The 27,386-nt window shown below is 39.6% G+C and overlaps 2 protein-coding genes across 2 annotated transcripts in view; one reads left to right on the top strand and one right to left on the bottom strand.

The window, feature by feature from the left end:
* Positions 1–27,386, bottom strand: part of hcn4 (hyperpolarization activated cyclic nucleotide-gated potassium channel 4) — a 112,219-nt gene that overhangs the window by 56,032 nt on the left and 28,801 nt on the right. The window contains exon 2 of the mRNA XM_086071668.1: positions 9,100–9,523. Coding sequence (XP_085927794.1) covers positions 9,100–9,523 — 424 coding nt within the window. The remainder of the gene's footprint in view (positions 1–9,099; positions 9,524–27,386) is intronic.
* Positions 26,097–27,386, top strand: part of LOC147176884 (uncharacterized) — a 14,048-nt gene continuing 12,758 nt past the window's right edge. Inside the window, exons 1-2 of the mRNA XM_086071309.1 lie at positions 26,097–27,078; positions 27,170–27,332. Of these exons, the coding sequence (XP_085927435.1) occupies positions 27,298–27,332 (35 nt within the window). The 5' untranslated portion in view covers positions 26,097–27,078; positions 27,170–27,297. The remainder of the gene's footprint in view (positions 27,079–27,169; positions 27,333–27,386) is intronic.

The raw sequence follows: 27,386 nt of genomic DNA on the forward strand, positions 1-27,386 counted from the left end.
CTAATCAGCTAACAAGACGGCCGACCCGCGGACCCGCGGGAAGGCTGGGGTTTCTCTCCCGCAAAAGAAAAAAAAAAGGCCTTCACCAAAATGTCATGTGCATGCATGCCGTCATGCTGGATGGAGTGCATGTGGTGAATGAGAAGTGGGCCTGGGAGTGGACCACAGGGAACACCCTTCCATCATCTGTCTAAACAGGCCTGCAGGGCTCCGATCACCACACACACAAAAAAAGAAAAACAAAACACTCTTCCTGGTGAGATGTGCCTTTCGGTTTGTGCTGGATCACACATTTATGTGCAATGGTCTTTAAAAAACTCAATCCACTCGGGTGGCTATTCATAGAACAACGCGGCCCATTCGCAGTGTTGGGGACCTGTCAGTGTTGCCGGCAAGTCTCATTGTGCGGCCCATAATGGCTCATTAAATCTTTTCTTGCGGCCTTTCTTATCTCTCAAAGAGCACTCGTTGACCGAGGAGATGGGTCAGCGAGTGCCGGCTGCTGAGTTGATTTACCTTCTTCAAATAATTTTGCGTGGATTTAATGAGTGAGAGGTGGTCGCAGCAATTTTGGGAACCTGGGGATGGGGGGCTTGGTGGGTGGGAGATAGGGGGTTGGCCATGTTCGCCAAGGCGCCCGAGCGTGAAAGAAACGTAAACGTTTTTTCCTCAAATGAATTGCCTCCGCTCAAATTGACAGCATTCCTCAATTAGTCACCAATTGAAGAAATAAACGCTACTTCTCAAATAGTTTGTTGCAGAGTATGTCTTCATTGAAATAAATAAATGTCTTCCCAAATAGACACCATGCCTCAATTAGTCGCCAATTGCACAAAGAAAATCATATCTCAATTACTTTTCATCTAAGCAAATAAACACCTCACCTCAAACAGACACCATGTCTTAGTAAATCACCAGTAGAAGAAATAAATGCCTCTCCTCAAATAGACACTGTGTTAAATTAGCGACGGGAAGAAATGAACACCTCACCTCTTATAGATACCGTGCCTCAATTTTTTGCCAGATGCATTGTCCATTTGAATAAATAAACGTCTCTTCTCAAATTGATGCCTTAGTTGCCGGTTGAAGAAATAAATGCCCTCTAATCAAGACGCTCTGTCCCAATTAATCGGCAGTTAAGAAACTAACGGTTCTCCTCAAATAGACAGCATGCCTCAATTTATTACAAGGTGCTCTCTCCTAAAATAAATAAAATGCCTTAAATAGTTGCCACTTAAACAAATCTCTTCCCAAATAGACACCATACCTCAATGAGCCCTTAGGTGTGTCATTCATTTCAACAAATACATATTTTTTCCTCAAATAGCTGACATGCATTAATTAGTCGTCACTTGAACACGAACACCTCCCTCCAAATATAAGATGCACCTCATTTAGTCCCCGGGGTGTCAAACACAACCCCCCAAATAGATACCGTACCTCACTTACTAGTTTGTTGAGGTAGTAAGAAGAACGTTGAAAAAGATTGCTTTTTCAACGTTCTTATTTTATTGCAATCATGAGTAGAAATTAAGGCCTCCTCACAAATAGAAGAATCCTTTAAATAAACATGTGCTGTCTCTTTTCATACAGCACACACGGACAATCAGAGCCGCAACTTTTTTTCTTCTTCTTTTTTTTTTTTTAAATACAGCCAAATACGTAAACCTCTTTGTGTTTTGAAGACTACGCCCTTCAGTAAAAGCTCCCTCACTTTTGCACGCTCCTCTCAAAAACATTTCCTTAAACATTTACGGGCTCGGCCAGTCAAAACGGTTCTGAAGAAGAAAGCATCGGGCTCTGCAAGAGGTCGCCCTCGGAGCTCAGTGATTAGCGTGCTGCCCGGAATCTGATTTAACAGGATGACTAATCGCATCCAAGTCACTGGTTCATCAACAAGAGACAACTCCGATGAGAAGAATATCCGGTCACAGTCTTATTTTTAAGGGGGGGGTGGGGGGGGGGGGGGTTGAGATGCCGCGTGCGTATATGTGCGAGTCGTTGTGACTTTGATTCCCTTCTGAGGACGCATTTCAGTTAATTGGGGACACCCTGGTCAAACGTGTACCCACAGTCACATGGGCGGGAGGAGGAAATCGGGTTCGAGAGGAGGTTAGAAAAGTGTCAGTGTCGGATGCTAAATCCCCCGGAAAAATGCAAATCCATGTAAAATCGTCAGAAGTCATATAAGTAAACAAGTCACACGATGTAAAAACAAAACCTTAAGTCTGGTTGAAACTGACACAATCTGACAGCTCTACTTAAACACAAAAGGGGATTCAGGAGATAGTGATGGTCAGATTATAGCATAGCATTTTAGCAACATGTTCTAAAATGCATTTCTGCAGCTGAGTTTATTTTTGCTACACCACAGGAAAATAGTTTTGAACACTTACTCGTACTTACGATCTTCCACTCCAAGCAGTGTTGTGGTTTGATCGCCATTTATTTGTTGGTTCATCAGTTAGCAAACAGGATTTTGCAAAGTACAGATGCTATAAGAATTTTTGTATGTGGATTGTTAATGTCTAACTGTGTGCAACTGCACAAGGGTGGAGTTTTCTTTCTTTTTGAACTCATAGTGTGGGTGTGAAATATATGTTTTTGTAAGGATCCTTGTATGTGTGTATGTGAATGGACAGCTATGTTAACAGCAAGCGTGTACATGACCTTAAAACCTCGTACGCCTGTTCTGGTGTAAACTTTATCTCCAAAGTTGTTCTTTAATTTAAAAAAAGTTTCAAAAAAGCATGCACTGTTATCGACCTAAACAAGGTCAAAACACCATTTGCAAAAATGTGAGTGCACACAGTGATATTTTATCTTTAAAATTAACGTTTGTGGCCAAATGCAGTAAATGCTACTGATGTCATAAATATCATATCTGAAATGGCTATTAAGCAGCAATTTGGTCCATTTATGGCAAATCGTTATTTTAATTCCATCATATCTCCCTTCATGATAATCCAAAAATACACCGGGGTTTGACTCTCAAATGTGGGAAAAATGTCAATTTAATTCACTATTTCAGAATTATAATCAGATTTAAAACGTAATAAAGATTTTGCCCCTTAAACCACACTCCACTGTTTGAAGATAAAGCCTTGCCAAAAACGACTATCTCTGATTTGACCCACGAAGCCCGCCTCTCTTTATCTCCTGGCATGACTGAAGCTGTTTGGGGGTCAAGTAGCATGCGCAAGGACACTTCAATTCTTTTGTGATGATGTGCCAACATGTCTGCGCTTTGGGCTGCTAACACAGTGCGTCTGGCTTAAGGATATGCAGTTATATCCGCATGTGGGGCAAGGGGAGGGCTGAGAAGAAATTGCCTGCTTTTGCACGTGTTGAAAAACATACAATTATATACATATCAGTAGAATTTGTTGTGTTTGCTGATATGGCTAAGCTAGGGTGACGAGAATTTCAAAATTAAAAACCTGGGACACTACAATTTCGCTGAAAATCAAATATACAAAAAAACTGTGTCTTCTTTCATCAGGAAAAAAAAAATTGTATCTGTTTCCGTTTCGCAGCAATTAGCATTAGTATATAGCTACGTTTCATCATTATTCACAAACATGTTGAAAACACTGGGGAAAAGAGCTTGTTGCAACATGGCCCTGGCTGATCTCTTGTACTCTGCTGCCACCTGCTGGCCGTTTTTTTTTTGTAATAACTACCATTACTTAAACGACCTCTTCAGTTCAGAAGCTGCATCAAAGCGTTGTGTATGCTCTAGCATAAAAAAAACTAAACAAAAACGTCTTTGGGCGTGAAGGACAAAGTATTAAAAAAAACGTCTTGATACGTTTCGGGGATTGAATGAGTTAAACAAGTGTCAAAAACCCCAATTGAACATGCATAACACACTGGCAGAGTTAATCCTTTGATGCCGGCTGAAATGAAGGTCCAGTGAGGTGCGCTGACAGACCTCGTCAGATGTCCAAAACAGCCACATTATTCATAATCGACCCTCTTTCGCTGCACTTAAGCTGAGTAAAGGCAGCCTTTCCTCTATCAGAAGACAGAGCATAAATGTAATGTATTGTGTTGGCTTATTTAAGCTGTTCTGTGAATCTTTGGTTTGCTGGTCTTGACTCCCCCCCAACAAAACAATAATAATAATACAAAAGATGTTGCTTGTATCATTCAGTGAGTTTTTTTCCATGCTAGTGATATAAATGGCACATTTTTTTGGGGTGGGGGGCTGTATTTCACACTGAAACATCTATCCGGCATGTCTGGAATTCCGAAACAAAAGAAGAAAACCACAGAAAATGAGAGAAAGAAGATTTTCATGTTAAAATGTACTCCCTGCAGTATTAAGCGATGCAGTGCGCAGCGTTCGGCTCTGCTCTGCTCAAGTCAAACACTTCCTGCAAGAAGTGTCCTTTGCCTGACTCCTTACGGGAGAGAAAATTAAACTCAAACAATAACAAAAAGCGGGTGAAGATACCACAACGCTATTCATAGCGTAGCATGCTGAAATGCAGTATTATATTCTGTGTCTGAGCGTGTATGTGTGCGTGTGTGTGTACACGTGTGTGTGCCACTTCTGCCATGTCAGAGAAGTCAATTACGGGAGCGACGCTGGATGGCATTCAGTCTTGTTACAAGAGCAAAATATTGCACGGTGGGATGATATACGAAGGATCCTCACTCAGCGCCGTGAAATTGACCTCTTTTTTTCTTCTTTTTTTTTTACACTCATCTTGATACACTGTTTCTCTGTATTGACGGAATGCAGACAATGCAGTTTTTGTTGTTTTTGTGTGTGACGACTTTGCAGCAGTAAATGGACAAATTGATACACTGTATGTGAAAAGAGACAGACTTATGTTTACATTATCTTTGTATGGAGTAGGCCAATGCCTACATTGTGTGTTTGAGTGCGTGTAGGCAATTTGGTAATATTTTTTATATCAATCATGCGGCACAACGATGACTACTGTACATCATCCACGAGTGGAGATCTTCGTGCAGTTCTTTTTACTGTCAATGCACTTTGCATGCGCCGATCTACTGCATGAACTCCAGCAAGTCCTTCTGCCAAGCAGGGCACCTCTCTGCTGAATTTAAATGAATTAATGAGGGGAGCTGCTTCGATTTGCTGGGAGTCGGCTGAGTTCCCTCCCACAATGACACACAACGGGGCAAAATTCACTCCCAGCCACTTTTACTGACGCAACCCCCTTCGCTCCCGGCTGTTTTACTGGATTTTGACAGATTTTGCAAGGAAAACAGAATATTGTGTGTTCTATTGCTATAAAAACATTGAACCTACCTAAATACAGTCTCTTCTTTCATCAGGAAAAAAAAAAGCAGTTTCAGTTTTGCAGCAATTAGCATTAGTATATAGCTAAGTTTCATCATTATTCACAAACCTGTTCAAAACCCTGGGGGAAAAAACTTGTTGCAATATGGCCCTGGTTGATCTCTTATACTCTGCTGCCACCTGCTGGTCGTTTTTGTCATAATAACCATTGCTTAAAGCAACCTCTTCAGGTCAGAGGCTGCATCAAAGCCTTCTGTATGCTCTAGCATTAAAAAAAAACGTATAAATACATTTTTGGGACCACAGCAATATTTAAAATAGAACGTTTATACGTTTTTGGGAGCAAATGAGTTAAAATATAAGTCTGCATCTACGTGTCCACTGTTTTCGACAGATCAGGCAAGCAAGAAGTACGATGGCCTTAAAGGGAGCAAAAGAAAACCAGAATCCAAGAACTTTTACATGCGGCGGGCTCATGGGAAACAACAACACAACCTCCCTTATGTGACTTCCCTTTTACCTCCGCAATCGACATTCAAAGAGTCAGACAGGAGTGTCTTGTGAGTCCCCGAAATATTCAAATGTGGCGGGAAAAGTTGAAGGGAAAGGTCAAAGAGTCAGTCAGGTGGCGGCAAGTTATTCTGCTGTGTGACACATGACATTTGTGCGAGGTTGCATCTGGAGTCGGCTGGCACTGAGGCAAAGCTGGCCTTTTACTGTCTCTCCCTAACTGGCGTTCGTCAGCGAGCGCCGCCGCACTCGCACGCCACCCGCGACCGCATGAAACATGCAAATGGCAGCTGGCAGCGCGACGTTGCGATGTCTCTTTGGTGGTCAAGGTTGCCCAACAGTTTGTCCACGTGGCATTTAGGAAGGATTGTCTTCTTTGAGACATTATGATGGTATATGAATGGACACGTGTGCTTACATTCAAACCCAAAACCTTTCAACAGCGAGGCACTTGTACTAACCACTGGACCATTGTGCTGCCCATGAGGTGTTTATTTAATCATGTATTCAGCTTGTTTCCTTGCCGTTCCCTCTTCCTTAATCATACTGTTGCCTCAGTGCTCAGGCTTAACACGCAACCACACATTTCGCCCGAGTGCCGAACCCCGTCGAGCAAAAGTCGGACCAAATATCCCGTGATGCCTTCGTCCTGGGCTCCTGGAAGCGGTGGAGGGCACGCGTGGGGGGGAAGAAGGGGGTTTCTCCTCCCAGTGATTCATTTGAACTTTTCCTCTCTTTGAAATGGCATCACACACTGTTCTCCATGCAGAGTGCAAGCTGGATGGATGTGTAATAACAGAGAACCGATAAGAGGACAGGCGATGGGCAGGTCCGGTGAAAAGGTGCTTTGATTGGCAATCAGGCGCTATTCACTGCCTTCTATCTGCCATGCACACCAGTGAAGGTGTCTAATTGAGTGTTTTGATTGTGCAAACAGGACAATTGATGGGCCTGTCGAAGGATTTAGTTCTGTTTTGCATCAGACTGGCTGTTCATAATTGGCAGACAGATTAAAATGTACTTTTTACTTAGATGCCTATGTGTATGACAAATAACTTCAAATTAATTCCCAGCCATTTTCACTGAAGCAACCCCCTTCGCTCCTGGCTGTTTTACTGGATTTTGACTAATTTTGCAAGGCCCACAGAATATTGTGTTCTGTTGCTATGAAAACATGGAGCCTACCAAAATAAAGATTAGAGTCTCTTCTATCATCAGGGGGGGAAAAAAGTATATTTCTATCTGTTTCCGTTTTGCAGCACTTAGCATTAGAATATAGCTAAGTTTCATCATTATAGCTAAGTTTCATCATTATTCGCAAATCTGTTTTAAACAGTGGGGAAATAGCTTGTTGCAACATGGCCCTGGTTGATTTCTTATACTCTGTCATTTTTGTAATAACTACCATTACTTCATGCATTCTCGCATATAAACACGTTCTATTTTAAATATTACCATGGTCCCAAAAATATATTTATACGTTTATGTTTCTGGCTCTGAACGAATGTATACGTTTATGTTTCTGCCTCTGAACTGAAAAGGGACGCTTGAAGGAATGGTAGTTATTACAAAAATGGCTAGCTGGTGGCAGCAGAGTATAAGAGATCATTCAGATCCATGTTGCAACATGCTCTTTTCCCCACTGTTTTAAACAGATTTGTGAATAATGATGAAACTTAGCTATATTCTAATGCTAATTGCTGCAAAATGGAAACTGATAGAAATATACTTTTTTCCTGATGAAAGAAGAGACACTAATCTTTCTTTTGATAAATTCCATGTTTTTATAGCAATAGAACAGAATATTCTGTGGGCCTTGCAAAATCAGTCAAAATCCAGTAAAACAGCCGGGAGCGAAGGGGGTTGCTTCAATGAAAATAGCTGGGAGTGAATGAGTTAACATTATGAGCTCTACTTTTGTAGGCTTTGCATATGTGTGTTGCCGCAAATGCTGGCATATCTTGATATATAGATATATAGATATATAGATATATAGATATATAGATAGATAGATATAATTATTATTATTATTAGTGCATCTGAGCTGTAAATGCACATAGAGACCTAAGAATCCTACATGTGACACATAATTCCATTATGACATATCTACAATGACATATCTACAATGACATATCTACTTTGCACCTTCTACCGTGGAGACCAAACAAGATCCATGTGGTGGGAGCGACGGGAACTTTTCGAATTGAGGCCACAATTACAATCACGCTCCTATTGCAGAAAAGCCTCTGCGGGATCAGCGGTCCCCACTACTATCTGCATGGCCGCAGAGAGAGAACTGCCAATCAACACTGTGGGTTTGTCAACTCACTGGCGACTGAGGTGCCAAAAAAGAGCATCTTCAATCTGTGTGCATAATTACAAGTGCACCTACCTCCCAGGAGACATAGAGTGTACAGAGCTGTACAAACAATACCTGCGGTAGGATGCCGCTGCTGATTGGATTGTAACTTTAAAGTGCATAAATTGGATGGAATTTATTAATTTCCATACAATGAAGGTAACAAATACAAATCGACTTAAAAAGAAGCTAAATAAAGCTAAAACATGGTCCAATTTTGACAAATAAACACCTCCATCAAATAAATGCTCTTTTTCTGTCCATCTATACTACTTGTCCTCATTAGGTTCAGGGGTGAGCCGTAGTCTTTCCTGAATGGCTTTGTTCAAGTAGCAAGGTACACCTTGCACGGATCTCCAGCCAAATGCATGACACATACTGTATAGACGAACAATGATTCCCACTAAACTAACATGCTTGCTATGTGGGAAGAAGCTGGACTGACTTGAGAGATAGCCAAGATTCAAACCCAAAACCTTAGATTTAAAAGACAGAACTGCTATCCACTAATTCACCATGCTGGTGCCTCCTTTTTCTACTCAAAGCACAATATCTTTCACAGCCCATTTGAAATGAGTTGATAACGTTGTTGCTAACTCAAACAGCAGCACATACCAAGGCATCCAAACAAATCAACGGACCAGCTACACTTATTTATTCGGCCCATTGTCTTATAATGCTTCTTTCTTTTTTTTTTACTCCACTTTCACTTAACGGAAATTATAATACACCTGTAAGTACCTGCATTTAAAAATGTATTGTACAAATATAGGCCTACCACTTGCCAATTGCCACCTTAAGGCAAAAAAATTATAATCCCATGATAATCATGTCCTATTCATTTCCAAAATCCCTACTGTTTGTACCTTTGCCCAAGGATACAAAAACCAAAACAACAACCCCCCACTCCCAAAAAAAGAACTTGCAACAATTATTGTGAGTCTCTTCCTACCTCTTCCCATTGGTGTATGTAGCGAATGAGTCGAGAGAGGCGCAGGAGGCGAAGCAAGCTGAGGATCTTGGTGAAGCGGACGATCCGCAAGGCGCGCGCCGTCTTGTAGAAGTCGGAGTCAATGCGCGTCTCTACGATGAGGAAGATGTAGTCCACCGGGATGGAGGAGATGAAGTCCACCACGAACCAGCTGCGAAGGTACTTGATTTTGATCTGCTGCGGGTCCAGGATGATCTCCGTGTTGTCCTCCTTGACGATGCCCGTCCGGAAGTTGAGCACGAGATCCAAGAGGAAGAAGGTGTCAGAAACCACGTTGAAGACGATCCAGGGGGGCGTGTGCTCGTCCTTGAAGAAGGTGATGCCTACGGGGATGATGATGAGGTTTCCCACCATTAACAGCAGCATGGTTAAATCCCAGTAAAACCTGGTTGGAGAGACAAAATGAACAACAACATTTAGAATGGAGCATTGAGTGAAAAGCTGCGGGAAAAGCCAGCTATTTAAATCACTGCAATACCATCCATTTCCAAAGTCACTTTTTTTGTTCAGTATCGCAAAGGGGTTGGAACAAATCCCAGTGGATGTTGGACTATACATTGGATTGACTGCGTGTCAATCATTGAGCGATTCTGAATGAGGCATCTGAACCGTACGACGGCGTATTAGGGCCATGTATGAATATATTTTTTTTTAGAGGGTGGGGGCAATAATCCAAGAAAAAAAAATCGTAAATTTGCCACTTATAAAGAAAAAAACTCGTAAATTTGCGACTATAAAAAAGTCATAAACTTACAAAAAATACACGTACCGTACTACTCGGATGTTTGTGCTGATACTTTTTGGTCGAGTTTTGAAATAAGGAGATAGTAATGGCTTTAACCAAATCATCTTAAGCATTCACACTTTGAAGCGTTGACTTTGCCAGCGACAAAGACGCCTCGCTTTGCAAAGGTCTACATCCTGAGGATCAAGCATTTTTAGTTAATATGTTAAAATAAATCACTTGTACATTTATGTTTCCATAATTATTATTTACACAGTCATACATTTTGTTTTCGTTTTTCTTGGACAAGTAGCTAAATTGATGCGTCGAATCTGCCGCTCTCTGTCATTCACTTGCATTTACCTAAAGTATGCTAGCTTCTGATTGGTTAATGTTTAGTCAGCTGATAAGGGATCAGGAAGTGTTGCCGCTCTGGCTGCCGTGTATGGCGAGTAAAGTTTAAATTAAGAATGAATCCGTCTCCATCCTGCCTTTTTATTTTATAAAGTGTCCCATTAACCACCAACGAATCATCACATTAGACTATAGCTACGCTATGTGTATTTCTCGTAAGTTTCTGAGATTTTTTCTTGCAAATTTGCCACTTTATAAGTGAAAATGTCGTCTTTGGTCTCATCTTAGGAAGAAAAGAAAAAAAAGCACAAACATCTTTACAAGCTAAAAATGCACAAAATGCCTCTTGCTGTTCAACATTCAACAAGGAATTGGCGAGTAATTCTGCGTGAACAGAATTAATTGCAGCGGCCATTCGTCCATGTTAGGTTTGTTTGTTTCCCCCGGCGTCAGCGCTTCCTGGTTTCCATGCCCCGCCCTAAACAACGCCTGATTGGTCCGACCTAAAAAAAAGGTCGGTTGTGAATGGACCCGCGGGAGCAGTGCAAGACGGATTGTCGTAGTGTTTGTGAACAAATACTGCGAGAATTCATCTTGCTAGCAAGGTTAAGATGACACAATGTATTAGTCCCCAGACAATCACACTGCGGAAACACACAACATTCATATCTATAGCCACAGTGCAGAAATCGATTCCATGCAAGCTGCATGTGAACAACTACGCGACCAATGGTCCCTATCTACAAACCGGAGGTTAACAACTGTTTTCCCTCGTCATACCTGAAAACACAATTTATACATATTCGGCATTTCAACGATTTGACCGTATGCTAAATATGACTCAAAATATGAATCAAAACATGAATCAAAACATAATTAATAATAAAGATTTGCACGATTTACCTTTTTATTTAGCTCGAAATGCGTGGTAACAATACTGTACGTTTGGACATCATACTTGACACCAGCACAGATTAAAGAATCTTGAAACATCCCAATTGTTGCTTATATTGGCCTCTCTACATGACATTTAATCCAGCAGTGGATAAGCATGGATTAATTTGAGCTCTTTGTTCGCATGTAAACACGAATGCATATTCTCCACGTGCCGCTTTACCCGCATGACAACCACCCAAGATGAAAGCTATTTGCTGTTTGGGCAGTAAATCTGGCCTGGAAGGTCAGCGAGGGTTAACTGCTAATTATAAAGCGACCCTGTGAACTCGTCCATCTTCCGAGCATGAACGTTTGGATATAAATTGCACTCTACTGCCCGCTCAGTAATTGAATCCAGATTGGCTCTTTTGTGTTAAGGGTGATATATCCCAGATACTTTGCAGAATGCACTATGAGGAAGCGGGGCGGGGTTCTTGCATTGTCCACCGGATCAACGACCTCACATGATTTACCCACCTCTGACTGGGCCATAAAGGTCTGTCGGCTGCGCCAAAGCAATTTTGAGAAGGGAAGCCTCCATACATATCCTGGAGGTACATAACAAGGGTAAGTCGACTTAATTTTTCTGCAAGCTTGCAAGACTACAGCAATTAATTTGCAGTTTTCACTTCCCACTGATGACTATTGATTCCACGTTTGATTCATGCTGTGTTGAAATAAATGTCATAGGGAACCACAGTAAACTACAGAGAGGATAAAATAAAATATACAGAATGTGTCCTGAAATATAAAAATCAACACTAACATTGACAGTGATTGGTCAATACTGTCTGTCACTCACTGATCATTGGTCGGTCTGCATTTTTTCTTCTGGGCATTTTTTATTTATTTTTTATCGACTTTGACTTTTTTTTTTTTTTACATAAAAACAACGTGCTGAAAATGGGGGTTATCTCATGTTTTTATTTGTTATAGTGGATGCCAGGATAGTAAGACGATAACGTGTTTTAAACTTACCAAGCTAATATGCAACATTTTTAATATGAACATCATTCAAATCAACTTACGATTGCGATTGGTTAGCTAGGATCCAATCATGAGCCATTGTGCGTTTTTATTGGTTTAGACACGCGAATATGTCATGTCATATGGGTCCGAAAGGGGTTAACTCACTAACTTGTCATTGTGTTGGGGCGAACACGTGCTTGGGTGTAAAAATTGGCGCATTTTGATGTTTGTGCCGATGCGAGTCTCATTTAGCATGTTTGGTAGACTGTGCTGCACCAGACCGGGCGTTCTTGTTCTGAAAGCAGGTCAAAGTTGTGGCGGATGGTATAACGTGTTTTTGGTAAATTTGATGAAGGTGCAGGCAGATAGACTCAGAGCTCGGGCAGATCTGTAGAGAGGACATCATCCTATTTCATTTTCATTCATAAATATGACAACTGTGTGCACTTCACACAAAATTTTGCTGAGCAAGAAAATAGGGCTTTTTTTGGTTTCGCTCGCTCATCATTGATTATCATGCAGGTCAGTCATTACAATTACTGTAGTACCAGTGATGGATTATTGATTAATAATTAAAATAATAATAATAATAAGACTTTTCTTGTATTTTTTGTAACACTTTTAAAGGAAGCTTTGTTTATGTTGTTCACACGCAGGTTAATTATAGTTTTGGATTTTTTTATTTTAGTCAGTTTTTATTTCGTTTTGAGTTTTGTTATTTTAAATTTAGTTAGTTTTGATTAGTTTCCAGGGCAGTTCTGTAAGGTTTTTTTTTTAAATTAGATTTAGTTAATTAAAAATGTTTAGTTTTAGTTAGTTTTAGTATTAGTTTTTTGTGTGCAATATACAATAAACATCATGGTAAAAGGAAAATAGTAGCACATTTCTTACTTAGCGTTGCATTTTGCCATTGGAGCCAAAAGTCAAGGACACAAATGTCGTCACTTCTGTGTGACACACTTTCAAACATCCTTATTCCGGTTAATATTGAAATAAATATACTTAAAATAACATTTAAAATCAACCCCAAAGGCTCATGAATTAAATTAATTACCAAAGCCGAAAACGGGGGACATTTTCGCTATAATTATAGTTACTTTCAGTTAGTTTTGAAATCGTAAAATGTAGTTTCAGTTAGTTTTCGCTTTTTTTTTTTAAGCATTTTAGTTTTTATTTTATTTCGTTAACGAAAATGTTTATTTTTTATTTTTTTAGTTAGTTATTTTGTTAGTTTTAGTTAACTAATATAACCTTGCTCACACGTCACTGATGTTTACTACATCAAACCAGTATTTGGTTGATTGGGTTACTCACTCATCATTGTTCAGCCTACAATCTCAAACATGGCATGCAATCATTTGTAAAATATAAATAAATAAATAAATAACACTTGATCCTTAGGATCAAGAGTTGAAATGTGTATTCAATTCTGTGAGAATATCAGCTTGCGCTATGCTAGAGTTTCCTTAACTTCTGCGGCAATGGCAACCACAACAATAAAAGTCAACTTGTTGGTCCAAACACACACGCACACACGCACACACGCACACACGACGTGTGAATGTTAGTAACATAATAGATGCACACAAAGCTGCACAGGCTACTAAGATTATGTCCTCGAGTACACAAACACCTCTGTGTCAGATACACAACACACACAAGAGACAAAGCAGTGACAGTAATTAGAATTCTTCAAAGTGAAGGGGTATCTGATGGTTCAGCTTGTTTTCAAGTGGCGTTATATTTAGACAGAACTCGCCACCACTGAGTTTGCTCGTGCCGGGATGGGAAGCCTCCGGAGAACAAGAAAATCTTCAAAAGAGGGAACCGCTTACACAGGTAATGACATTTGTACTTGTAGCACATGTATTGTAAGGCATGCATATTTATTACACCTGCACAGCTCATACACGTGTGCATGGTCCATAACAATGGCTTTTATGACTGGCTCCTTGTTATATCAAAGTGCATCGATGCATCATATTTACATATACACTATCAATATAGCAAATAAACACTGGTATCATGATATAGATTTACAACCTTGAATAAAACGCAAAAATCATGCAATGGGATTCCTGGCCAATCTCTGATTGTGGAAATGCATCACAGTCATTGGCCAGTGTACTGTACTGTATATGTCAATCATTACATAAATGAGCAATCACTATCAGTGGATTATGTCAATCATTTTAAATGCCAACTATTATTTGTCAAAGTTTCTTAAGTGTGCGACTAATGACCGCCCCTTACTTGGAAAGCCTGTACTTGGGGAATTCCAGTTGCAACGCAGCAGACATGTCGTCCACATCAAAATTGAGCAGTAATACATTTAATAATAATGCATATATTTGTGGAGACTGGGGTCAAAATGTGCAGAATTTCACAGGTTACTTCATGTTAAAGATTAGATAGCTCTTAATAAGAAAAGAAAAATGGACTGAGCTGTCACCAACGTCTTACAAATGCAATTATGTCATCAAGTGGCAGAAAAATGACCTCAACACAAATCAATATCACATTCGTTTTTTTACAGTACTGTACATTTTTTTATTTGAACTCAATTTTATGATTTATTATGAAATTTCTGTATCAATTACTAAAAGATACAGCCATATTTCTATTAGTTTAACATTTTTTTCCACTTTTATGTTAACAAGAGTATAAAAACTAAGAGGAAAACAATGTTATTGTGCATTTATTGTACATTAAGAAGACATATAAAATTTGTGACTAATCGTGAGTTAACTATATCGAAGTCATGTGATTAAAAATTTCTACTTTTAATTTGGCCAGTCAGACGCGTCACCATCCAATATTTGAACATAATCTAGGGAATACATTGAGCTTGTTTATTTTGCCACTTGAAAAATAAAAAAAATCTTAAAGAATCTTTGTGCAATTTGTCACTTTTTTACTCACGACTGCCACTTCTGGCCCAAAGCGTAACTGCATCATCTGTGTCAGGCTTGTTCATGATGCGTTTAAGAGTACCTGCACGATCTTAAAGCGACAGCCACAGTTGACAAAACGAAGACATGACTTCAAAAGAGGCAAGAACAACTCCACCCCTCCCCTACCCAAAGAAACTGTGGAGTGTGCGGGTCAGCACACTCTACTATAAAGGGAAGATAAAAGCTGATAGATGCAGTCAGAGTAAAACAGTCAGGGCTCTTTGTACTCATCTGGGCATTGGTGGAGCATGCATGTTGTAGAAAAAGCTTTAAGGTACAGGTTAAATATCGCAATAATATCGATATCGCAATATTCAACAACTATATTGCATGTTTTTTCTTCCAATTTCTGTCTACGTGCCAATGCATGGAGGGTCCTCTTTGTTGAAACTACAAGCACATGTATGTATCCATCCTTAATGAGGGTTTCCCGTATAGAGGACTTTTACAACACTTCGAAAGACTTTGTGTCCCCTGCAATGATCGCACGCAGGAAGGTGCCCTTCCATGGTACCACTCGGGTGCGTATGTGTGCATGTGTGCGTGTGCGTGTGAGCACACAATCGCATGAGTAGAGTAAACGCTCATGACTCTTTTTTTTTTTTTTTTTCACTTGTGTCGTTGCCTCCTAATGGAGGTCAGGCATCCTAAACTTAGCCGAGATCCATTTACTGTGCTTTATTATGCACCGGGACTCTTGACATAGACGATTGTTCTATAAATACAAATGCGTGACATTTGAAAGGCATTAAATCACTCTGAGGGGTGTGGTGTAATACCCCCCCCCAAAAAAAAAATTGCAAATTAGCGGTGGCATCATAGCAGACGCGCAAAGGTTAGCCTTTTTCTTTTCGTTTTTTACAGATGAGGTTTGAGACAGGAAACTGTACAAGATCCATAAAGAGGAAAAAGAAAACACAATTATTTTTATTTTTTATTAATAATAGTAGAATTGACAGTCCTTTGAACACCAGATCCAAATATGGTCGTGTCAATCAAAATAGGAAGCCCAAAGAACAAACTCTAAAAAGTTTGCCACTTAAAAGGTGAAATGAAAGACCAGATCAGTCACTCATGTATGAGACACTATAGGGACAATTATACGCGGGACACAGGCTGAGCAGATTGAACCGTCCGACTCACTCCCACTTGGCTTGTTACGGTACAGGGAGGTCGGAAGTGATGAAGGGCTCCCTGACATTTTCCCCTCCTCTGGAGAGACGAGGTATCAGCCAGGCCGGGCTCTCTGGCGGAAACATGTTGTCACCGTGAGAGTGCTACGGACTACACGATAAGCCTCTCTCAGTTTCTTCACCCTGCCAGCTACGCTTACCTGAGAGGTACGGCACAAAGAGCACCAAATGGATGCACATTTTAGCTTCGGGGGTAGGCCTATATTTAAATGGTGACACTGGGGACACCTGCATGGGCTCTAATCTGTACAGTCCTGCTGTATAATCTTCATTGAAAAAAAAATAAAAAATAAAAATTCAAGACATAGGTATAGGGTTTACTGGTGCAGAAAATGAACTGGGAGCTAATAGTGCTGGACTAGAATTGCTCAACATGGCATTGCAAATCATGCAGTTAGGACGCTGACTCCCATCACTCAACTCGAACGGCAATATGAAATCGCAATATTAAAACTGCCACAATATCGTCGTGGTCTTGTCATGATATTAAAAGCAGCACATTTGGTAAAAAAAAAAAGTCAGGTTGATTTCCATTTGTGCAGTTCTAGCACCCTCTGGTGGCAGTTTTTTTTGTGCAGTTTAATTCTCACAAGGCATGTTATGGCCCTTCTATGTTTAAAATCCACGCTAATGGTCAGATGAAGGGGAATGTAATATGTTTGTGAACCGAGTCGATATGTGGAGGAACTCGATGTGTGCGTGCATTCGCAAGTAAGTTCCTCAATATTAAGTGTATTGTGATAATTAACGTATCGTGATGTTTGGCTATCGTTACATCTCGAGTTTATAGAGCACTTTAAAACAACCAGTTTTCTTAAAAGGAACCCCGACTGTCATGACAAGTTTGCTCTATATTATTTATTTGGTTGTTACTAACATAACTATGAGATTCATTTTTCAAAAATCATTTCCAGTTTAATACATTTTGTAGAAACTTTATTTGGACGTACGCCGCCATTGTTATTTACGTCGCAACGCATTAAGTGCGTAGTGACGTAGAATGGCGGTTGGCTCTCTGCTGAGCAATGTGAAACATCTAAAAAGAAAGCAAGTTTAGCCTTGTAGCGTTCTACGTCACTACGCGCTGAATGCGTTGCGACGTAAATAACAATGGTGGCATACGTCTAAATAAAGTTTATACAAAATGTATTAAACTGGAAAGGATTTCTGAAAAATTAATCTCATAGTTATGTTAGCAAAAACATCCTTCCTTTTAAGATGGAACCCAGGGGCAGCAGATGCAATAAAAACAGCCGAGGCCCCAGAATTGAACCCTGTGGAACACCATGGATTCTGTAATACATGTGAATTCATATTGCACATATTGGTCTGACCACTTTCTTCATTTTCTGTATACAGTTAGGATGAAGGGGTTATAATAATAAATAAATCACATGATGTACCATCACAACAGCCACAAGTCGACTACTGAGCGCACCAAATATGCCAAGCAATGTAACGTGATCACCTGCAGCCATTACAAAAACTACCAGTGGGTCAGTTGATTATGTTAATTGATCAGTCTACATGCCAGTCATTTCTTATGCGATCAAGAATTTGTTTGATTACATCACTTGCTCGTCATTGGTCAGTCCATAAATCATTGCTTACATATCGCGGCAGTGATTGGTTGGTTAAGTCATTGATGCTACCCGCGTGTAAATCATAACGTATATGACCTTTGATTGGCTGATCACACAAACCATTCTAATCAGGACAATCCTGCTCGAACTAGGATTTTGTGTTCTGCTGCACATTTAGAAACAGAAGACAATGGAAGTCAGTTAAGGTGACATTTTATTCAGAGCACTCATCTGTTGTTGTAAGATGCTCTGCAAACCCCTCAAGACAAAATATCAGGCCATTGTGGAGTAGTAAAGTCGAACAATCTGTGCAACTACTAAAACCCACTGACTTAATATTGACATCAGAAATGGAACAGCCATTCGTCTACTTCCACCGGAAAACTTTGTGTGCTCTGCAAATGTGACTGAAATTGATGTGACTTTGCATAGTGAATGATTAATTTGTTTGCGAGGAATGTGTGCGCGTTTGCCCACGTTTCTCCTCTCAAGCGCAGCTTTGCTTGTTGCGCCGTGTGATATCCTAACAAATGTGACTGCGTGTTATGTTTGATAACAACAAACAAAACTGCAAAGTGGGTTACATCCTCTTTTAGGGGTAGAAAAATGTTACTTCAAAATGTCTTGGAGTCTAGTTTTTGGTGGATAAGGCTTCATAGAGGGGACACTTCATACTCTGCTTGCTAAATAATATCACTGCTAGTTAGCCACCAATCTAATTAAAGCAAGCATACAGTATGTAACAAAAATGCCTTTAAAAACAAAAAAAACCACACACACAAAAACTCCTGACCACGTTTATGTCACACACCAGTTGTCCCCTACTCTTGCTTTTAATTTTGTTTTGTATAGTTATGTCCAAGAATAGAAAATAATTTAGGTTTTCACCTTTAATAGATTAGAAGTAAGGCATTAAAGTTGTTTAATGGAGCATATGTTAACACCATGTAATTGAGCAAAGTAGAAGTACATTCAAAATTAAATGTGTACATTTAGTGGGTGATCACACACGGTTAACATAACATGAGCAAAACAACAATCTCATCAGTAATGTTGCCCTGGGATGAAAGTCAGATTATTTTTACATCACCTTTAACGGCAGCCAAACAATGTTATGTTTTGTTCGTCTTTGCTACTGGACATGGAAATAATTGCATTAGCATTAGGGGTCACTTGTCAGCAGAGCTTAATGAATGTTGGTTTTATGGCAGAATCCGTTTGTCGGCCCACCATTCGAATGCCAGTTTATGTGTCTGCCTTTGACCAAAACTGAAAAGTCCTCTGAACACATAAAATTAGCAGCCAATTCAGGATAAAGTCTTTTGAGCTCAAGCGATAAATAAATAAATAAGTAAATCAAGTATTAGGATTCATATCTATCAGGCTAATTGAGGTAAATTTACACCAAATTTGATATTCAATTATTTAATTTAAAACATATTACATATGTATTGTGATTCATGTACTTACTGGTATCAAGACAATTTAGAATAATGATTTATAAAAAGCCTGGATTGGCTGGCAACCAAGTTTAGGGTGTACCTTGCCTACTGCCCGAAGTGAAATGAAATTGAATAATGAAAATAAAATGAGTAATGAAAATAAAATGAATATATTTCGTGAATTTATCCATGACTAATTTAATAATTTGTCTTGCTGCCTTGTTTTCAGAAAATGTAGCAATGAAGTGATGTTCTGTTGGGTTTAGATCAGTTGATTGAGCTGGCCACTGAAAATTACATTATGCCATTATAATTTTAAAGGATGTTAACCAAGTATCAGTGGAGGTTGGTCAATAGAGAGCACTAAGGTGCCATCATCGAAGAGAAAAAAAAAGTATTAATTCCTAAAAATGTGTATATATATATATTTTTTTATTTATAGATGAGAGGGATAAAGAGTAGGTATTGATGAATAGTTAAAAAATATATATAAATAAAAAAATCTAATGTTGGCGGACACAAAATAATGAGATGAGTGTAAAGTAAGTATTTGATATACTTTCTGTGTCGCACTACTTTGCTGACGTAGCAGTTTAACAATTGTTAATTGCCGTTAAGGTTAAATAAAACGGACAGAGCAGCAGCCCCATTAAGTCGGCAGCCATGTTTGAAAGAATGAATTAGCAGGAATGAATAACAATGAGGCATGCAAGGCTCTTGTGAGCAGAGAGAGGGAGGGGGGAATAAAAATTGCTTGATTTTTGCACGCACTAACTTCTAGCCGTGGGCAGAGTAAATCTATCAAAAGGCTGTCACACTTAAAAAGGAGAACATCTGTAACAACAACAACAAAAACACTGCCCATAAAAGAAAGGCCCGATGGTTTTTAAAACACGCCATTTGGCAAACACAGTCAGATTTAAGCATCGTGCAAAGAAAAGAATGCCGGTTAAAAGGGTTAATCCTATTTTTGTTATCACCCGCTCCAATGAACTGTCATAACGCCGGCGTCTCTTTACGAAGCACCGCCAGCAGACACACTGCGAGCACATCACTGACACTGGGGCTGTGCGGTTGCAAGTGGCTATATTTAGGTGAGGCGCGCCGTCTTATCAAATCTATACGCTAAGAAGATTTCATCAGAAGTTGAGGCAAATCTCCCCAACCTGAGGCTGCTGAGGGAGGGGAGGGGGGGGGGGGTAACATGGGATTTGCTAAAACGCCACAGGGAGCTGAGGAAAACTAAAACGAGCCTTACCCAATGCTTCTAAAATAACTCCATCGATAAGTTGTTCCATTGTTGGACATAAAGGTTTTTGTTTACTGCTGTCTAAAGCTATTTCTATGAGCATCAGTCAGTGAAGGCAAGAGAGAGACAATGTGAAGGAAAACGCAGTAGTTGTACCTTTAAAGCGCCCGACACACATGCAGATCAACAGACAGACAAAGGCCCAATTCTCGGATGTCTCTGGAAGATTACCCTGAGAGATTATCATGTGGTGTGGGTAGGGTTGGGAGGGTTACTTTTAAAATGTAATCTGTTACAGTTACAAGTTACCTGCTAAAAAATGTAGTTAGTAACGTAATCCAAGTACCATAATATTAAATTAATGTAACTGGATTACTTTTGGATTACTCCAATATTGAGTATGCTCATGAAGACAAAATAAAAATAAATATCACCACAATATATATTCTATACAATGTGCCCCTGCTATTTGCGGGTGATAGGGACCCGGGAAGCCTACAAATAGCAAAAATCCTTGTGTAATTAAAAAGCATGTCGGCTATTGATTGAATGATTGATTGATTGATGGCCATTTGCTGTTTTCGAACTGTCACTGAAAACAACCACACCTAGATAGATAGATAGATAGATAAATAGATAGATAGATAGATAGATAGTCAGTCATCCAATGAGGATGACGATGTGTGACATCAACTGCAAAATTAACTTTTATGATGTTAGTGAATAGTGAATTGGTGGGAGTGAAGATTTGTTTGGAAGGTGTAACTCACATTATGGTTGTAGGCTAGCGGGCTAGCTAGCAAGAAGCTACAGCGCGTAGCATGCCGCTGGACTCTCATCTCAAACTTTCGCTCCGAGTAAGTTCCAGTAAATACCGGTCGTCATTTTTTCCTCCCATCCGTGAAGCTTTTTCAAACTGCCGGCGTGTGGAGGACACGACTAGTCTCTCTCTTTCTCCCCCTCTCTCTCTCCCTCTCGCTCTCCGTAGAAATTGCCAAAAGTCAAGCATGCAAAATTGTCGCCTAGGAGCGACGTCATGTGAAGGTTATTTTCTTTTGGCTGCTGCTAGATGACGTTACTTCTGTGTTACACACTTTCAAAAGTCCTTACTCCGGTTAATATAAAAATAAACAAATCACATTTAAAAGCAACCCCAAAGGCTAAAATGAAGGACATTTTCGCTATAATTATAGTTAGTTTTAGTTAATTTTGTAAACTTAAAATGTAGTTTGTTAGTTTACGTTTTAAAAAAAGCTTTTTTTATTCCGTTAATTAATTATATTTTTTTTAATTTTAGTTTTAGTTATCCATCCACCCATCCATCCATTTTCTTCATCGCTTGTTCTCACAAGGGTCGCGGGGGGCGCTGGAGCCTATCCCAGCTGGATTCGGGCAGTAGGCGGGGTACACCCTGAACTGGTTGCCAGCCAATCGCAGGGCACACAGAGCCGAACAACCATGCACACTCCCAATCACACCTATGGACAACTTTGAGTGTTCAATTAACCTGACATGCATGTCTTTGGAATGTGGGAAGAAACCGGAGTACCCGGAGAAAACCCACGCAAGCACGGGGAGAACATGCAAACTCCACCCGGGAAGGCCGAAGCCCGGACTTGATCTCACGTCCTCTGCACTGGGAGGCAGACGTGCTAACCAGTCACCCACCGTGCGGCCCCAGTTTTAGTTATTTCGTTCATTTTTATTAATTAAAATAACCTTGCTGCAGAAGTGTACTTACAACAATTTGATACACAAATTATACTATTTATAGATGTGGTGGAGGGTTGGGGGGAGCGCAAAACATTTTCTGCTTCCTGGTGAGGGCATAACAAAACATAACTGAAAAGCATTGACATGCAGCGAAGACTTCCGTAATTTTTGCTCTCAAACTCAGCAACTCTCCGACAAACACAGATTGTAGTCTCTCCCTCAAGATTTATCACTTCAGTCTGTTCCTGGAATCCGATTACTACTTTCTGATGACCTATGGCATCGGCACCATCTAGTGGCATTTTAAGGCAAAACTTAAAAAGCACAAAAAGAGCAAAAAAGTTTTAGTGTAAAAAACCCCCAAAAAGGGCAGGGGTTGACTTTATTACAATACAAGTACTTGTAATATGGAACTATGTGTTTTAATATGTAACATTAATGCATTGCCCAACACCGGAAACAGTGTAGTGTACTGTTACAGGACTAAACGAAGGACCCAGGGATTTCCCGCCACTGCCTTTATCATGCACTTATCCCGCCAGCGTGTGCCAGTATCTGCTCTCTGGCTTTGCAGTCATGCTGCCAGTAATTGTGCCTGTCTTTTATCGCCATTCCTTGCTATCTCCAAGAAGGTCCTTAGGGTTAAGTCACGAGTTTCACTGGCAGCCGGCGACGAGTGCGGAGGAGGAAACACACACAAGCCAGGTCCTAAAAAAAAAACGCATTACAGTTGTCCGAGGGATGCTGGGGATTGAGCAAAGGGCTTTCTCCAAACACTAATGACGTGCTAAGATAATGTAGTGTGCGAGAAGCTGATCGCACTGTACATGTCACCTCGCGCCCTTGTTCTGGACGGTGCTATTATCTTCAGCACTCCAGCCGCTGCAATCAGCAAATGGAGTGGCCACGATGAAAGCCTTTCCCGTCTAATTTCAAAATAGTGATCAGAGGTCAAAGTGCAAGAAGAAGAGTAGGTGGATCAAAACAAAATGACCCTCTTATGACCTATTAAGACCGACAACCAGTGATGACAAAAGAAGGGTAAATAAGGAGCAATCCTAGTCAATATATTCGATCTTGTTTGAAGGCTCATCCATCCGTTCATTTTCTACAGCGCTGGAGCTTATCCCAGATGACTTTTGAGGAGGAGGGAGATACACTAGTCTGTACAGTTAGCCAGCCCATTGCAGGTTTGTCTCGTGACTTCATGTCATATCTTATTCTTTAAGTCATCGAATATAGAAAAAATACCCTCAAAAATGCAATAAATGGTAAATGTTGTAAAATCACAGTTGAGTTAGTTCAGCAGATGTAATTATATTGGTTGTCAATCTCAAAGTGAAATAAAAAAACGCTAAAATTCAGCATTGGATTAGAAACATGGCTCCTAACTTATTTGTAAAAAAACGGCATCAAATATTGTCAAAATAATATTGAGATACAATTCATTCAATTTCTACCGCACTTGTCCTTTTTTCAGGTCAGAGGCGAGTTGTAAACTATCCTGGCTGACACATCCTAACCACTATTGCACTGCACTTTTTGTTCAACAAATTCTAATACAACTAAATGTGTTGTAGTATTCAGGTGGACTCCTATAACAATGTTGTTTTCTTTTATATGAGTCTTGATGTCAACATTGTGCTTTTGTCACTAAAGTGGATCCTTATCCGTTGTCCCATGCTGTCGTGACTGATGCATAACTTTGAGATCAAGACATGCACAGTCTTTTATTAAATGACCTGTTTCAGGACAGCAATGATTTAATATATTTACTATTCTGTATTGAATCATGGCTGTTAATACAACTATAAGTGATTTTCAACAGCCTGTAAAAGAAAACAGCTTTTGAATGGGTGTTCATTGTCCACTATGCCTAAAAGGGTTATTAACACACTGCACAACAATGTAAAATGCCAGAGGCCAAATGGAATGGAACCCTAATTTATGCTATTGCTAATGCATGTAGCTCTCTATTTGTTTTACTATGCCAAAATGACTGCTGCTCAATTATTTTTCTCTTCTCTCGATATTCATTTATGGCTAAAACTCGTTTGTGTGTGTGTGTGTGTACGTGTACATACTACATTGTGAGGACCAAAATACTTTAACCAACAGATTGAGGAAATTTTTGTGAAGTGAGGACATTTTGGCTGGTCCTCACAACTCAAGACCTCTTTTTGAGGGTCAAGACTTGGTTTTAGAGTTTAGGTTTGAATTGGGTTATGGTTGAGGCTAGGGTAAGGAATAGGGGTAGGCAATCATTTTTGATGGTTGGGGTTAGGGGAAGGGGCTAGAAAATGCATTATGTCTATGGATGTCCTCACAATTATATAAGTACAAGGGTGTGTGTGTGTGTGTGTGTGTGTGTGTGTTTGCCTTTGTGTATTATGAGGACATGTCACCTGAATACACGCAACACTGCGAGGACATTTTGAATTATGAGGACACAGCCCATGTCCTCATAATTCATTCAATGCAGAAGTGCTTCTAGGGCTGTAGAAGGCTTAAATCCAAAGTTTTAGCCAATGTCCTTGTAAACCATAATTACATGAATTTGTGTATTTTTGTGTATTTGATGACGCCCCCTGTAGGAAGGTCCTCGTAATGCACCACTTCATGAATTATTCACACCAGTGTATATTTCACAGCATTTGATTGGCTGACCGTCACCTGTCCCCACAATTACGCACATGTCCCCATAATTCCGTTTTTTCTCAAAATGCTGTGTATTGTGAATGTTTGTCTGTAGACGCAGAGCCTTTTTTTTTTTTGCAGCCACCAATTCCTAAGTAGATAAATTAAATAATGAAATACACTATGACATTTAATTATATATTTCAGCATTTAATTCTTGCAGTGGTTGTTTATTTGAAAATATACAATGGTTAACAGCTGTTTATCACATCACTTTGAACAGCTGGAGGCAGAGACAGAGAAACTGTCAGTGCCGTATATTGATTCATCATTTAACATCCCACCCTGCCTTTACAATGTAACATCTTTCTGTACACCAGTGGCCAAATGTTTTGAGAATGACATTGATTTTCTAAAAATCTCCAGTGCTGACTTATTATTATTGTTTTTTTATGATGGCAATTTGCATGTACTCCAGAATGTTATAGTGATTAGATGAATTGCAAAGTCCCTATTTGCCATGAAAATTAAAGTAATTTCCTTTAGTGACCTTACAAACTTTAAGTGAAGAAGGCTTCAGGGCACCCAAGAAAATCCAGCAAATGCCAGGACTATCTCCCAAAGTTGATTCAGCTGCGGGATAAGGACATCACCACCAGTGTAGAGCTTGCTCAGGAATGGCAGTAAGCAGGTATGAGTGCATCTACACCCATGGTGAGGGAGTAAGACTTTTGGAGGATGGCCTGGTGTGACCAGTGAAAAGGGGATTCCATAAATACAGACCAAAATAAGAAAAAAAGAGTTGAAGTTATTTTCTCTGATTAACCCCCTTTCCAAATGTTTGGGGCATCCGGAAAAATGCTTGTCTGGAGAAGAAAAGGTGAGCGCTACCATCAGTCCTGTTTCATGCCAAAAGGAAAGCATCATGTGACCATTCATTTGCAGGGTTGCTTCTCAGCCAAGGAATTGGGCTCGCTCACAATTTTGCCAAAAAACACATGCATCCATTACTAAAGTATAGTACTAAAACATCCTCGGACAGCAACTGTATGACAGCAGCAAGGTTATTTTATTTACTAAAGCAAAAAAACATTTTCGTTAATGAAAAAAAAAAACTTTTTAAAAAACTGAAACTGAAATCACATTTTATGATTACAAAATGATCTATAATTCTAGCAATAATATCCTTTGTTTTCGTCTGTGGTAATTAATTTAATATATGAGCCTTTGGGGTTCATTTTAAATGTGATCTATTTTTTTTTATTGACACTGTAAATCATAGAACAATAGCCACTCTTATCAACAAAGTTCATAATCCAACGACTGAACCAATTTGTTGATTTGAACGGGATTTATTATATTGCCCTGAGTACGGAAGTGACGTCATCTAGCAGCCCCGATAGAGAACCGCCCCCGGCTCTATTTACTTCACGAGATGTGATGGCGTGTAGCTGTGCTAATGAGGTAGGTTTGAAGCTCGAATTTTTCCTGTTGTTGTTGGTCGCTTGTGTACATTGCTCCCTCTTTCGCGAAAATGATTTATAATGCAAGTCCAGTGTAAGTGCAGCTAAGCTTACGTTAGCATACCTAACCATCTGTTGATTATGATGGATGCAGCTAATTATTTAGAATTGCTACGCTTCTGTTAGCGACGGTTAGCATAGCAGAGCTAACCGTCTGTTGAGTAAGATGAATGCTAATTGCAATTTTTAAGAGGAAAGCAATAACAGGCTGGTTTTTGATGTGAAAATATACAATGGCTTAGTATTACCAGTACAGTATAAATGAAGTATTGGTAAATTGCTGCATTTGTGTTTACTTAAATTTGTTCTTTCAATAGAAATATTTCAGTAAAGTCTGTTAGTGTTCATTACATTTAATTTATGCAAATATTTAGCAGAGCTGTGCTATCCACTGTATTTTATTTTCGTTGGCACATTTACTGCACACTGCACAGGCTATTATGGTACACTGAAAGTCAACTTCAAGACATTTGCACCAAGTTACCTATCAAACTGATTGAAACTCATTTTTTTCTATAGCTTTAGATCATTATCTTCAGTGAGACATGTCAGTCATGAGGCCACAGAGGGCAAAAGTTAAACCCAAAGAAGAGGTAGCATACTTTTCATCCTTAGGTAAAGACAAGAATGGCTTCACCATAAAATATATTAATTAATTCAAAGGTGAGTATTGGTAAAATATTCTTTAGTATGGGTCTAGTTTTCATTATTGTTATAATGAAATATTTCTGTTGTATCCTTTTTTCTTTGTAAGGTCGAGGAGTGTTCAGTTCCTGCTCCTTTCAGAAGAGAGACTTTCCTACTGAATATCGAGGAGAAGTTCTAAGCAAACAGGAACGTGAAAACAGGCTGAGAGTGTATCATGATGCCCGGAAGGTTTTCATGTTTGAATTTCGCTACAATGGAAAAACACTATGGTATGTTTATATGGTGTGTTGTCACACTTAATTTTGTTTTTTTGGGGGGATATC

Source organism: Leptonotus elevatus, chromosome 3, assembly GCF_054856555.1.
Source record: "Leptonotus elevatus isolate MCC_2025b chromosome 3, RoL_Lele_1.0, whole genome shotgun sequence".
Lineage (NCBI taxonomy): Eukaryota > Metazoa > Chordata > Actinopteri > Syngnathiformes > Syngnathidae > Leptonotus > Leptonotus elevatus.